The following is a 14462-nucleotide window of genomic DNA, read 5'->3' as shown; positions in this document are numbered from 1 at the left end:
GCATTCTCGTTGAAGCTCTGTTTCGGTGAAGACAGTATCAGTCGGTCGACTCCAATTACTTGGTTGATTTTAGAAATAGAATCCTAACTAGAGTTGCTACTCAGCCTACTCTTCAAAGAGCATATGGGTTTAATATCTCTTGATAACAAGAAAAAGGACAAAAGTGTTTATGAAAAAGTATTGCTACTCTTTTAGAATAAATATAGAAAATGCATAAATTTGTACTATAACGATTAAACCAACTTTAATTTCTATAATTCTTGGATTTTTTTTTCCAGATTCATTATTCCGTGATATGTTTGATTTCTTCCATCTTTCAATCTCCATCTCCCCAGTCAAAACAGGACAGGAAATCAATATATATTGGGCTCTCACTCTGGTCCATAAACATCACATCAAAATGTAGGTCAGCTTCTTCGCCCATATTAAACCAGACGTCCGGTATACCTTTGATCTCAATCTTTCTCATATCATTGTTTTGCATATCATAAGAGAGAATGTGAAAAGGAGAAAGAAAATCCTTTGGTATCAGGAAAACCTTGCCGTTTTGAGTTGTACCTTTTACCCTGAATGTAATGCTGTCGACTAAAGGCAGCTGAGAAGGCTTCAAAACCAAACTCTTGCACAACCATTTCTTGCTCCTGACATCTTCCACGGTCCATAAGGCCAAGACACCCTTGTCTCTAAGATTGGTTGGGTCACATAGAGTTGCTTTTCCTCCAAGCTCCAAAAGAGTCAGATCTGGAGTATCTACCGGGGCATCTTCATGCAGCTTGGGTACTTGGATCATGTTGAACTCTTCAGATCTAATGTCGAAACTAACAACCACAAATCGATCTCTATCCACCAAAGCCAAGTAATAAATAATTGCATCGATAGAGATTCCTCCTTTGGAAGGCATGTGAGGACAAAAGTCCGTTGGAGTTAGAGCAGCCTTGTTCCAATAACCTAGTTTATTTTTTTGGCTAAAGATATAATTCACTGAACTTATGACTTGTTTAGTTTCTTCTAAGAATACGCTAATCAAGGAGACCGCTTTGTACTTGTGGCTAAGTGGGTCGTATCCGAAATAATAGGTGACGACCTTTTCTCCTCCTGGAGGTACGATGATGTGGTCGGAACTTCTTAAGGGGAAGCCTACCAATTGTCCGGTGGCAGGGTTATAGATATGGGGCTCTCTCCTATAGACGTAGATCATGAAGCCACCAAGATTTTGTAAGATGTAACCTCCAATCGCTGGGTCGGGCAGATTGTCGTCAACAACAAAGGTGGACGTTGAAGGCCGAGTGTCTAGAGGAGCCAATGTGTATGTTTCATTGTCACCAATGGTGGCTTGATCCCATAAACACATGTAAAGACGAGGGGATGGGACCTTTGAGAAACGGTTGGAGAAATAACGTGAGCGGATGAGCGATAACCAGAGCTTTGAAACGCACTTGAATCTCATCAGAGATTTAGCAGGCAATCTCGTGAGAATCTCATCCGTTACCACATGCATAGGAAGCTCCGGTGTCTCCGTAGACAAGCACATTGTACCTCAATCTTGGAGAGAAAGTTATAGCAGCGATTTAGGGCTTCTAAATATATATATATTGGGGTGCAACCTCGAGGAATTAATAATTTCCTTAAATTCATAATTTGAATAGTTAGTTTTCCTTTCTTTCTTTATTTTTTCCTTTTGACGCTTATTTTTTCTTCTTTTTTTGTCATAGTTGTTCGATTATGGAGCTTTTGACAATTAATAACATTTCTTCGTGTGTTTATTACAATGATAAACTCCCTATGATATATTTTTAAGTTTTTATCATAAAATAACTTTCTGTGAAAAAAATAATCAAAATAAATTTTATTAAAAGTAAAAATGTATTTTTACCTTAGGGTTATCTAATCTAAATTTAGTGTTTAGAGTTAAGTTGTGGAGTATTGGAGACAGTGTTTCAAATTTTATAACATATATATTAAAATTTTCAAAAACAAAAATGACTATTTTAGTCATCTTTTTTAAGTGTTATTTTTGCGACAAAAACTAAAAAATGACTATTTGAAAGAATTGCCCTATTACAATTCATGCCATTGACTTTTAATACAAAATTAATATTTCATTAAAGGTGTTTTTATGATCCAAATGTTAGACCAAATCGTGTGGCAATTAATTAAATTACACATGTACTTAGGTGAGTATATATATTATATAATCATCATTTAAAAAAAAAAATCGTCTGTGCATTTAAGTAGACCTTTCACATTTTATGCAATTTTCTTTAGCACGTTTTTCTTTGACATTAAATTAATCAAGCATTAAGTAAGGTGAACACGGAATATCCCTTATATATTAGTTGAGAAACATTACAACATTGTTTTGTAACTACGTGTCACTATGAGAATGAAATTCTAATTTTTTTTTTTAAAAAAAAGGTTGGTCCATCATAACTTATATTATACATTTTATTAAACTAACTATCAAATTGATAAATAGTGTACAAAAGAATATTCTTGCATTTTCTTTAAATAAAAGCTACGAAATTATCTAATATGATTAACATATATATATGAAAACTGATGAGTATGAATAATAAATATTTGATAACAGTTTTTGTATCTTAGTTCTTTTTTATTTAATTTTATATTATTAAAAGATATTAAAAAATTATATCAACCATATAATACAAAAATTATTTTTTTCTTATATGTTATATTTTAAAATTTTAAAAAGACTATAAATTACTAAAAACATTAAATGTCTCACACTCAAATTTTTTGATAATGGGTAACTATTTTTTTGTAATAAAAAACTACAAATAATCATAAATCATACAAATATAATGTCTCATTTAATAGAGATTCATATTATATATTAATATAGTTTAAACTTAAACTATATAACATATAAAATACATAAATATGTTAGTTTCTAAAAATATATTAAAAAAGTATTGAAACTTTAATATTGTAATTTTGGATCATTAGTATGTATAGTATATCAATAAGGTTTAGAAAATAGCTCTGGATCTTGCCTATTCCTAGATAAACAACTGCAGTTTTGTGAATATAAATATCTTTTATACATATATCAATTATAGTTACTATATTTAATTAATATACTAATAAACTTCAGCAGATATAGGGTAGTTACTAACAAAAATAGTGGAAATAAAAATAGGTCCAAAAGTTAAAAGATGTTACATTTATCTCTAGTGAAATATAAATAGGTCCAAAAGTTAATGACAACATTTTTAAGTAGATAAAAATTAGGATTCTTAAAACAGATTAGATTAGAGATTTTACCTTAAACCTTTCCTTGAAAATAAATTCAGTATTCTTTCAGAGAAGTTAGTCTTACTTGGCAGCAAGAGATGATTAATTATTTGGTATTTTTAATCCCGTTGGTTGTTGACTTATCCTTATTCCATGTCATAAACAAATCATTTCTTGAGATTCTTGGTTGTTTCTCTCTACGATACATATCGATTCTAAAACATGTACTTAAGTGGATGAATTAGTAACAACTTAGAAGTGACCCCAGCAATGTGTAAAAAATTTCAACTTCTCTTCTTTTATTTTACATCATGTTTGTGTGATCTACAAATGTTTTAATTCAAAATACCATACGAAGTTGTAATCTAAAGTATATTAGAAAAGCTAAGAAGCCTAGAATTATAAAAACATTGACCAGTTTTTTTTTTTTTTTTGGTCAACAAACATTGACCAGTTCGTGTCCGGAAATCATACGTCAAAGCCGGCGAGACTGCGGAAGAGGTGAGTAACTTTTCCAACAAGAAAGCTATTATGAATGTGATTGTTTATATTCATTTAATTTCATACATATATCTCTGTTCAAATTTAGGTGGTCGGGAATGTGAAAAACTCAGAAGCATTCACGGAAGAGGTGAGATCCACCGAGAACAACAGGATAAGGATAAGCTCCCATCAAGCACGTGTCTTCTGTTCGTCCATTGATTTGTATGATTGAGACCTTGAGCTTAATCATCAGGCTACGCTCGTTCCCGACTCCATTTGTAGAAACCTTCTGCTTATCAACCGGAGTAATGAACGGAGTTCAACTTGTTACATCGGTGTAAATAAGCCCAAGATGGTTAGTTGCAAACAGGGCCCGGCTCAATACTATGATGGGCCCTAGTGCTAAAAAAGAATCTGGACCCTACTTATTAAACTTTAGCAAATTCTTTTTGGACCTTATAACTATTATTTTTTTTACTTAAAATAAAAAGTTACATTTATTTTTTTATTTAAACTTTGTAAGAAGTTAAATTATTTTTAAGTAGTTGTATTTTTCTTATACTATAGTATTTATTTTAATGTACTATTATATATGTAATTTGAACATAAATTTTTTTATTTAAAAGAAAATTGGTATGGTCCGGGATGGTCGCACTTACCGTCTTGTATACTCAGCCGTTGCAAAAATTCAAAGAAACCACCACTACAACACGGCAAAGAAGCTCAAATCTTCATGTTTGAAACTAAACTATCCAAATCACTTGACAGATCTTACACATAGATACTTACTATATACTATTTAACAAACGAGCTAAGTTTTACTTATTAAACTTTTATAGCAAAAAAAAATTTGGACCTTATAATTATTAATTAAAAAAAAATTAAAATAAAAAATTACATTTATTTTTATTTAAACTTTGTAAGAAGTTAAATTATTTTATTATCACTATATTTATTTTAATGTACTATTATATATGTAATTTGAACATAAAATTTTCAAAAAAAGAATTTGGTATAGCCCTGTATACTCAGCCGACCCTGGTTGCAAACATTCAAAGAAACCACCACCACAACACGGCGAAGAGGCTCAAACCTTCATGTTTGAATCCAAACTATCCCAATTACTTGAAAGATCTTACAAATAGATACTTGCTATATAGTACTATTTAACAAACGAGCTAAGTGTTACTCTAATGTGACAGAAAAATCAAGCAACCCGATGAAAAACATAGAATCCCACATAAAAGAAGAAGAGGCTATTTGCTTAATTAAGTTAGATGTTCATGTCCCTAAAGTATTTTAAAATAATTTAGCTAGGATTCTGTTCGATTCTTTTCGAATTTGGTTCAGATATAGATTTAACCAATATCTTAATTCACTATAAAAGAAACTAAAAATGCACAAAACGTTCTAAAATATTTAAAAAGTCAGTAAAAACTATTCAGACTAACTAAAATATATTAAAAGCGGTTTCTCAAAAATAAACTATCTAAAATCTATTAAAAATAGAAGCTTCTTAATCATCTGGTTTGACTAAAGATTCATTAATGTTTGTACACCAGAAAGTCAGGGGTTTAAATCTCATAAAATGCAAATTATTTAGATTATAAAGAAAATGGTTAAAAAAGATTTTCAGCATGATATATAGTGTACCATCAAACATGTATATCATAGAACGGTTCGGAGTGGCGCATATAAACATGGATTCTCATAAGGTGGTAGAATTATCGGCTATAGAATTATCTACGTAAGATTTCTCATTGTTATAACAATATAATTAATCAGACGTTAAAAAATTAAAAAAAATTGCTCTTTTATTTGCTATATTAGTTTTCACTATAATATTCCTGGTACTTTAAATATAGTATGATGTTATTTCCCTTGTGAAAAAACAATTTCAATTACATTCTGGATCCACACTGAACCATATACACAAGAATCGGTTCAATACTTAATTAGGGGATTCCGGTTACTCCTGAACCGGTTTGTTTTCATCATCAGAGAACAAATCCTTATCATCATTAGACTTAAGAGACAGAGAATCCTCGTCACTCGTATCCAAAACAAACATTGGTTGTTTAGGCTTTGGAAGATCCATTGTAGACGTCAGCATTGTCACAACTTGTTTGATGTTCGGTCTGTCCATTGCTTGATGCTGAACACATAGCAAACTTATCTGAACACATCTCATCACTGCTTCAACTGAACCTGACTCAGAATCAGCAATGTCTTGATCCAGTAGACCTGCTCCTCCAGTTTCACTCCATGATTCCCATGCCTGTTACAAAGACAAAACCATAAACATCAAGAAACCAAGATTTGTCTCAACTTGATTGTAATGAGATTTTAACTATGGTTTCTTACGTGTGCAAGAAGGTTCTTGTTTTCTTTTCCATAGCTAAAGCTTGATATCTCTTTTCCACTGATAATCTCAAGCATTAAAACTCCAAAGCTATAAATGTCAGACTTCTCAGAGAATGTCCCTGTCCATGCATACTCAGGAGACATGTATCCTCTGCTCGAATACATAATGACTTTAGAATAAAAGAATTGATTTCAACATAAGTAAGACAAGATGAGTGATTCTTACAAAGTTCCAAACACTCTGCCAGTGCTGTCTTGATTTTGAGTTCCTTGAAACATCCTTGCCAACCCAAAATCTGATATCTTTGGATTCATCTTCTCGTCCAAGAGAATGTTGCTGGCCTTGAGATCACGGTGTACAACTCTGAGGAAGGAGTCACGGTGGAGATAAACAAGTCCACGAGCAATACCTTGAATGATATTGAACCTCTTAGTCCAATCAATCTCCAGCTTCTTCTTCAAATCTATAGATAAAGAGAAACCAATCAGCATGTAAGTCACAAATGAAGAGGTAGGTGAAGAAGTAGGAGCTCACCAAAGAGAAAAGTATCAAGGCTTTTGTTCACCATGAACTCATAAACCAATAGCTTCTCTTCTCCTTCAATGCAATAACCTAAAAGTCTAACCAAGTTTCTGTGTTGTAGTTTTGAGATGAGTTTTAGTTCGTTCATGAACTCCTCTGTGCCTTCTGCTGAGGTGCTAGAGAGACGTTTTATAGCTATTTCTTTCCCATCTTGTAGCTTCCCCTATAAGCACAGAGAGAGTCTCATCTAGGGAACAATAAATTAAGAGAAAAGAGCAAAGTAGATGATGATTGTTGTACCTTATAAACTGTTCCAAATCCACCTTGACCAAGTTTATTTGAGATGCTGAAATTATCCGTTGCAGTTTGTATGGTATGCATCTCAAAGAAAGTTAAACCTGAGACATCTTGTAACTTCAAATCACTCTTCCAAGAATCTTCTGAAGTCTCCATGGCTACACGAGCTTCACCTATAAGTTACAAGTATTCATCCATGTATTAGTACTTTAGCTTCTAGTATTTTAGGATTAGTCCAAGAACTCAAAAAACAGAAGATCTTCAAGAAATAATATCTAGAAAACAAAAGAGTTATACTCTTTTGATTAAAGTTTTGGAGTCTCACCATTTTGTTTTAGTCTGTATCTCCAACACCAAAATGCTGCAAGCCCCAAGATTATAAACATGCAGAGACTGATAGCACTAACAATGATTATATTGATTCTCTTGCTTCCAGCTGAGAGAATCACCAAGAAAAAAAAAACTGTAAAACCATATTGCTAAGATAATGTAAAAAGAAAACAAGAATGTCTTTAAGCCTTACCTAACTCAGAACGTGCAAGACGGATAAAAAGAAACTCTCCTTCTTCACTAAACTGAACCATATCCAATAACTCCTTGTTCCACACCAAGCATCCAATTCCCTTAATATAAGCAAAGGCCAAGCAAGAACAGTTCCTCAAACATCCTTGACGGCACTCTTCAGCATCACCAAAGCTTACCAACTCATAAGAATCCGGAGGCTTCATATTAGCAACACGGTAAAACCCATCTGACGTATCTTTTCCCTGGCACGATGATGATAACTCCGTTCGTCTCACACACCCACGAGTCCAGTTCCCACTACTCCACTCATCATCTGACTTTGGCACAAACCCTTTCAAGCATTTACACGTTGGAGTAGTAATACTAATGGACCTCATACACAAACCATTAGGCCCACATGCACCGTACAGATCACACGAGCTTCTAGGACCTTCAAAATGCTTAATCCACCCATTGGTTCCACCGTTGCTCCGGTGAATATCCAGTGACCCATCTGGTGTTAGCTTAATGTACGACACGTCAAAGTTTCTCAACGCGCAGAAAGTCAAAACTCCTGTCCCGTTGACCACATCTTGGACCATTGTCAATGGGTTCACATACGTTCCGTCCATCTCTGGTATCCCTGAGAACCTTGTCTCCGCCCAAGGCCCGCTTCTCCAGTAAGGCGACGAGCCTTTCCACACAAGTCCTTGCGGTGGAACCTCAGGAGTAAGCTCTGCTAGAAACTCGCCGGGAGAGGGGTCTGTGTTGCTTGTCCAAGAAGTCAACACGCGTCTCGTGTTGTTAGGGAGATCGTACATGAGAGAAGAGAGAGGAAGCATGGTGTCTGTAAGATGGTCAAAGCTTTGCCATAGATATGTTCCTGTAACGTTGTCTACGACCACAAGGTTTCCTGAGTTTAAAAGCTCAGCATGGCATCGGTTAGATGTGAGGAGAGATTTTTCTCCGGATGACCAGAGAAGTTCTTGTTTCTCATCGAGCAAGATGAGAGTTCCGTTACTGGTGATTGTGAGATTAGCAGTGAGGCTCGTTGCTGGGGTTTCTCTGTTAGCTACCCAAACGTAGACACGAGGAGTGATTCTCTTGAACCAGATTCCAAGATACTGATGATTCTGAGAGGTGTTGTTAGGACTGAAGAATCCTAGCTCAAAGGATCCATCAGAGGAGCTCAGAGTTTGTCTTATGGACAAGGGACTAGATGTGGTTATTATATCTGCAAAGCTATAAGTTGAGAACAAGGTTAACACAAGCAAGTAAGGAAAGTAACGAGTACTCATCTTTCCTCTCTGTGTTGTTTGCGAGAGATCTTCCTCCAGAGATGAATATGAATAAAACCTAATAGATGTTTTGATATTCAAACTACTTGCTTTGATTCAACCATCCAAAATTGACCAAAGCAGCCATACGCGTATGGCTGTTATATCACATTAGGTTGACTTTATTTTTTTTTTTCAATTTTTTTAATTCTTGGTGGTGCATAAAAAGACAAGTGTCATGAAATGAAATATAGTACAATACTTTGAATGTTTCAACTGATACAAAAAGTTTTATTCACAATTTCAACGAGAAACAGCGTCCTAAAATGAAATAGAGCCCTAAAATGATGTGTTACTTGACTGCTACGGTACCTGATAGGCCATGGAGGGTATATACAAGAAGAGTTAGAAGAGGAAAGCAAGGAGTTACTGAAGAGTAAAGCAGCGGGAGTTGTTACGAGTTAAATAATACAAATAATAGATCATTGTACTTGGGCCTTGACTATAAAAGGACCCAAGATTACTTTACACAGATTACGCAAACGATTGGATTTGTGTGGGCTTGTTATCTCAATTAGAGAAACAAGAAAGGCTTAGAGCTCTGATCTGTAGAGTCTAAGAGGGGTGGTTGGGCGGTTATACATCAATATACACTATAGTTCTTATCAAATTGGTGCTAGTGAGCGTTCTGGATCGAACGATCGTGACGGAGGCGAGATGACGAGACCGACGCAACCATCGGGGAATGTAGAGTCGTTGGTGACGCAATGCGCGGAGAATCGAGAAAGTATCGATGAGCTACGATCATCGATAACGGAGATGGAGCAGCGGCTGGATGCAAAGTTCGAGGCGATCTTGCGGAAGCTGGATAAACGTCCGATGGAGGAAGCGGATCAACAATCCGATCCACTGATTCCGTTTCGCGATCATCAGGTACCGTTTGTTAGCTTGGATCAGGGCCGTAGTTCTAGAGAGATGGAGGATCGGAGGAGATTACCGTTATTGGAGAGTCGAGAGAATTGGATTAAACGAGTAGAGCTTCCGATCTTTAACGGTGAGGACGCTTACGGATGGATCGCATTGGCGGATCGTTTTTTCCGTATTGGAGGTTATGGTGAGTTGATGAAGATTGAATTGGTTTCTGTGAGTCTCAGTGGTGATGTTTTGAGTTGGTTCAACAGTGAGATATTGCGTCAGCCGTTTGTAAGTTGGATGGATTTCAAAGACAGATTGCTCTCACGATTTAGTAGAGTGAAGTTGAGGGATCCTAGCCAGCCGTTCTTTGCGGTGCATCAGACGGGAACCGTGGCAGAATACATTCATCATTTTGAAGACCTTTCAACACAAGTTGTAGGGGTGACAGATAAGCAGAAGGAAGGCATTTTCATGAACGGATTATCACCAGAAATGCGGGAGGTGGTGACTATGTGCAAGCCTATTGACTTACCAGATATGATCTCAACAGCATATCAAATGGAGACAAGCTCATTACATAGTATGGTGCAAAGAGAAATGAAGTACAAGTCATCAGGGTCTCATAAGCCACCGGAGCATATTAGTAAATCTTATTCCAATTTCAATACTAATGTGGGTTGGAAGCAGAAACCACAACAGAATGTAGCTCCAAATCCTGGGAAACAAGCACCACAAGCACGACCTCAGCTGCGATTGTCCGAGTCTCAGATTGCGGAGAAGAGACGTTTGGGGTTATGCTATACATGCGATGCAAAATGGTCAAAACAGCATAAGTGTCCAAATGCTTCTTTACAAGTGATGCTTGTGTTGAATGGTGTCGATATGGCTCTAAGGGATCAGTGGGAAGAAGAAGTGGAGGATGAAGACATTGTCTGGCAACCTGAAATCAAATCCATATCAGTGCAATCCTTGTTGGGAATGACGAACCCAACAACGACAAAACTAAAGGGTCTGATTAAGAAGCAACAGGTGGTAGTGATGCTGGACAGTGGAGCGACGCATAATTTCATTTCCCCGGCAGTAGTGAATCAATTGAAGTTGTCTCTTTGCGCTGACAAACGTTTAGAGATAGTATTGGGTACGGGAGTATCAGTAAATGGAGCTGGAATGTGCAGAGAAGTGCAAATCACGTTACAAGAATTGACATTTACAGCAGATTTTATTGTACTGGAGCTTGGCAATGTCGACGTGATTTTGGGGATTCAATGGCTGCGTACGCTTGGGAAGTGTGAGATAGATTGGGAGAAGCATGAGTATTCTTTTTGGTATGAAGGCAGGCAGGTGTCATTACTTGGAGACTCAGTGTTGCAACCGGCTGCAGAGCAATGTAAGACGATGCAATCAAGTGAGGAGATTCCGTTGATATTACAGGAGACATTACAGAAGTTTCACCATATCTTTGAGGAGCCAACAACATTACCTCCTCTTAGAGGACGTGAACATGCTATCAACCTGCAACCTGGAGTGGGTCCTATCAGTGTAAGGCCATACCGATATCCTCATGCGCATAAAGAAGTGATGGAGAAGAGTGTTCAGGAGATGTTGAGTACTGGCACGATCAGGCCAAGCCAGAGCCCTTACTCCAGTCCGGTTCTATTAGTCAAGAAGAAAGACAACAGCTGGCGTTTCTGTGTAGATTACAGAGCTGTTAACCGAGCCACTATACCGGATAAATTTCCGATTCCGATGATAGACCAGCTGCTAGACGAATTGCACGGCTCAAAATATTTTTCAAAGCTGGATTTGAGGTCGGGATATCACCAGATAAGGATGCAGGAGAGGGATATTGAGAAAACGGCTTTTCGGACGCATGAGGGTCATTATGAGTTCCTGGTTATGCCGTTTGGATTGACAAATGCTCCTGCAACGTTTCAGGCCTTAATGAATGAAGTGTTCCGCAAATTCTTGAGGAAGTTCGTTTTGGTATTTTTTGATGACATTCTAATCTACAGTTCAACTTTGGAAGAACACGAGAGACATCTAGCAGCGGTGTTACAAGTTTTTGAAGAGCAGAGGTTGTTTGCGAATAGAAAGAAATGCGCTTTTGGGCAGCAGAGTGTTGAGTACTTGGGTCATATAATCACACCTGAAGGAGTTCGTACTGATCCACAGAAGATAGCAGCGGTGGTTAAATGGCCTACTCCGAGGACAGTAAAAGATTTGAGAGGGTTTTTGGGATTGACAGGTTACTACAGAAGATTTGTGCAGTATTATGGGATAATAGCAAAATCTTTGACTGATTTGTTGAAGAAGGAGATGTTTCTATGGTCGAATGCAGCTCAAGAGGCGTTTGAGGCGTTAAAAAAGGCTATGGTTACAGCACCAGTATTGGCTCTTCCGGATTTTTCAAAATTGTTCATCATTGAATCTGATGCGTCGGGATATGGTTTGGGAGCAGTGTTGATGCAGGATAAGCATCCCATTGCATATTTTAGCCATGCTTTGACAGAGAAAGAGCAGTTGAAGCCAATCTATGAAAGGGAACTGATGGCTATAGTTTTGGCCATTCAAAAGTGGAAGCATTACTTGTTGGGTAGAAGATTTTTAGTACGAACAGATCAGCATAGTCTGAAGTATCTGTTGGAGCAACGGGAGGTGACTTTGGACTATCAGAGGTGGCTTACGAGAATCATGGGCTATGATTTTGATATTGAGTATAAAGTGGGTAGTGAGAACAAGGTGGCAGATGGCTTATCACGTATTGTTCATACTGAGAGTTACACGCATTCGTCTCTCTTGTTGGCGCTAACGGTACCAGCCAATTTGCAGCTTCATGATTTGTATACTGAGGTGGATGGTGATGCTGTAATTCAGTCGTTGCTACAGAAGGTGTTGAATAAGGAGGTGGTTAAAAATGGTTATACAGTTTCAGCAGGGAGGTTGTTTTACAAGCAGCGATTGGTGATTCCTAAGGATTCGAAGTTCATACCATTAATCCTGCAGGAGTATCATGATGGATTGATGGGGGGTCACTCTGGTGTTTTGAAGACTTTGAGTAGAATAAAAGGGGTTTTTTATTGGTCGGGAATGAGGATGCGAGTGCAGCAATATGTGGCTGAGTGTGCGGTTTGCCAGACCCACAAATATTCCACATTGTCGCCAGCGGGATTGCTGCAACCAATTGAGTTACCATCTAAGATCTGGGAGGACATTTCAATGGATTTCATTGAAGGTTTACCTTTGTCCAAGGGAGTTAATGTGATCTTTGTGGTCGTCGATAGGCTTAGCAAATACGCTCATTTCATAGGCTTACGACACCCCTTCACTGCGGCTGATGTGGCAAATGCTTTCGTTCAAGAGATTGTCAGGTTGCATGGATATCCTCGTTCTATTATCTCGGATCGTGACAGGATTTTCCTGAGCAATTTTTGGAAGGATTGTTTCAAGCTGGCGGGTACTAAGTTGCGTTTCAGTACTTCTTTCCACCCACAATCTGATGGACAGACAGAGGTCTTGAACAGATGCTTAGAAACTTATCTCAGGTGTTTTGCTTCGTCTCATCCGAAGGCGTGGGCAAAATTTCTATGTTGGGCTGAGTTGTGGTATAATACTTCTTTCCATACTTCGTTGCAATGCACTCCGTTTCAGTTGGTCTATGGGAGAGAGCCGCCTACACTACTGTCGTATGAGAAGGGATCGACAAGTAATTTTGAATTGGAGAAGCAATTAAAGGAGAGAGATGTCATGCTGGAACAGGTGAAGCAACATTTGCTTCGCGCGCAGAGTGTGATGAAGTCGTCAGCCGACAAACATAGACGCGATTTGGCATTTGAGGTAGGGGTTATGGTTTATTTGAAGTTGAGACCATATCGCCAACAGTCCGTGAGTCGTCGCATCTGTCAGAAACTTGCAGCGAGATTCTACGGACCATTTGAGGTTGTTGAGAGAGTTGGCAAGGTGGCTTACCGATTACGTCTTCCTGCAACTTCGAAGATACATCCGGTGTTTCATGTTTCTCAACTCAAGCAAGTGATCGGACAAGGGCATGCAACATTGCCGCTACCTGTTTCACTTTCACGTGAGGATGAGGTTATTATTGCACCAGAAACATTGTTGGAAACACGATATGATGAGAAGGGCCATTTAGAAGTGTTGGTGCAGTGGAAGAATTTGCCGGTTCATGAAAATTCTTGGATGCGTGTGTCTGCCTTGAAACATCAGTTTCCGGATTTTCCACTTGGGGACAAGCTGGTGCTACTTAATGGGGGTATTGATAGGCCATGGAGGGTATATACAAGAAGAGTTAGAAGAGGAAAGCAAGGAGTTACTGAAGAGTAAAGCAGCGGGAGTTGTTACGAGTTAAATAATACAAATAATAGATCATTGTACTTGGGCCTTGACTATAAAAGGACCCAAGATTACTTTACACAGATTACGCAAACGATTGGATTTGTGTGGGCTTGTTATCTCAATTAGAGAAACAAGAAAGGCTTAGAGCTCTGATCTGTAGAGTCTAAGAGGGGTGGTTGGGCGGTTATACATCAATATACACTATAGTTCTTATCAGTACCTTTTTTTCATATAATAATTTGCCGTTCAGTGTACGGAGTTAGACTCAGACATGATCATCTGATCACTTATATTTCAATGATAAACGGCGGTAACCAGTTAATTAACTACAAGTGGATCAATCAAAATTCAAATGAATGCAACATAATGTTTGACTAAGTACACAAGATTTTCAAAAAAAATTTGTGAATAATAAATAGTAACAGCCAATCAAAGATACTTTCTGTGTGTAACTATTTTCACGAATGTCAAGTGTTTTTTTTGGTAAGTTTTAG

At 37.5% G+C, this 14462-nt stretch overlaps 2 protein-coding genes across 2 annotated transcripts; both read right to left on the bottom strand.

Moving 5' to 3' along the window:
• Positions 1-316: 316 nt before the first annotated feature.
• LOC103836298 (F-box/LRR-repeat protein At2g40920) lies at positions 317-1531 on the bottom strand. The gene has a single exon (XM_009112537.1). The coding sequence runs from the start codon at positions 1529-1531 to the stop codon at positions 317-319; it is 1215 nt and encodes a 404-aa protein (XP_009110785.1).
• Positions 1532-5534: 4003 nt separating this feature from the next.
• On the bottom strand, positions 5535-14404 carry LOC103836241 (G-type lectin S-receptor-like serine/threonine-protein kinase At1g61360). Its single transcript, XM_009112489.2, has 8 exons — positions 14189-14404; positions 7446-9075; positions 7248-7358; positions 6926-7095; positions 6638-6848; positions 6329-6566; positions 6103-6253; positions 5535-6016 (listed from the first exon to the last, which is right to left on the bottom strand). The coding sequence occupies exons 2-8, from the start codon at positions 8722-8724 to the stop codon at positions 5708-5710; spliced, it is 2469 nt and encodes an 822-aa protein (XP_009110737.1). The 5' UTR covers positions 8725-9075; positions 14189-14404; the 3' UTR covers positions 5535-5707.
• Positions 14405-14462: the final 58 nt, after the last annotated feature.

This window comes from Brassica rapa, chromosome A08 (genome assembly GCF_000309985.2).
Source record: "Brassica rapa cultivar Chiifu-401-42 chromosome A08, CAAS_Brap_v3.01, whole genome shotgun sequence".
Lineage (NCBI taxonomy): Eukaryota > Viridiplantae > Streptophyta > Magnoliopsida > Brassicales > Brassicaceae > Brassica > Brassica rapa.
Note: the sequence above shows the minus strand (reverse complement) of the source record. Positions and strands in the feature narration are given on the sequence as shown.

Bases quoted from the DNA above. Each gene is read 5' to 3' on its own strand.
- LOC103836298 (XM_009112537.1), bottom strand. From the start codon at position 1,531: ATGTGCTTGTCTACGGAGACACCGGAGCTTCCTATGCATGTGGTAACG.
- LOC103836241 (XM_009112489.2), bottom strand. From the start codon at position 8,724: ATGAGTACTCGTTACTTTCCTTACTTGCTTGTGTTAACCTTGTTCTCA. The intron at 6,849-6,925 runs GTACAACAATCA...CTGTGCTTATAG, and splicing joins GATTTGGAACAGTTTATAAG to GGGAAGCTACAAGATGGGAA. The intron at 6,017-6,102 runs GTAAGAAACCAT...TCTTTGTAACAG, and splicing joins ACAAGAACCTTCTTGCACAC to GCATGGGAATCATGGAGTGA.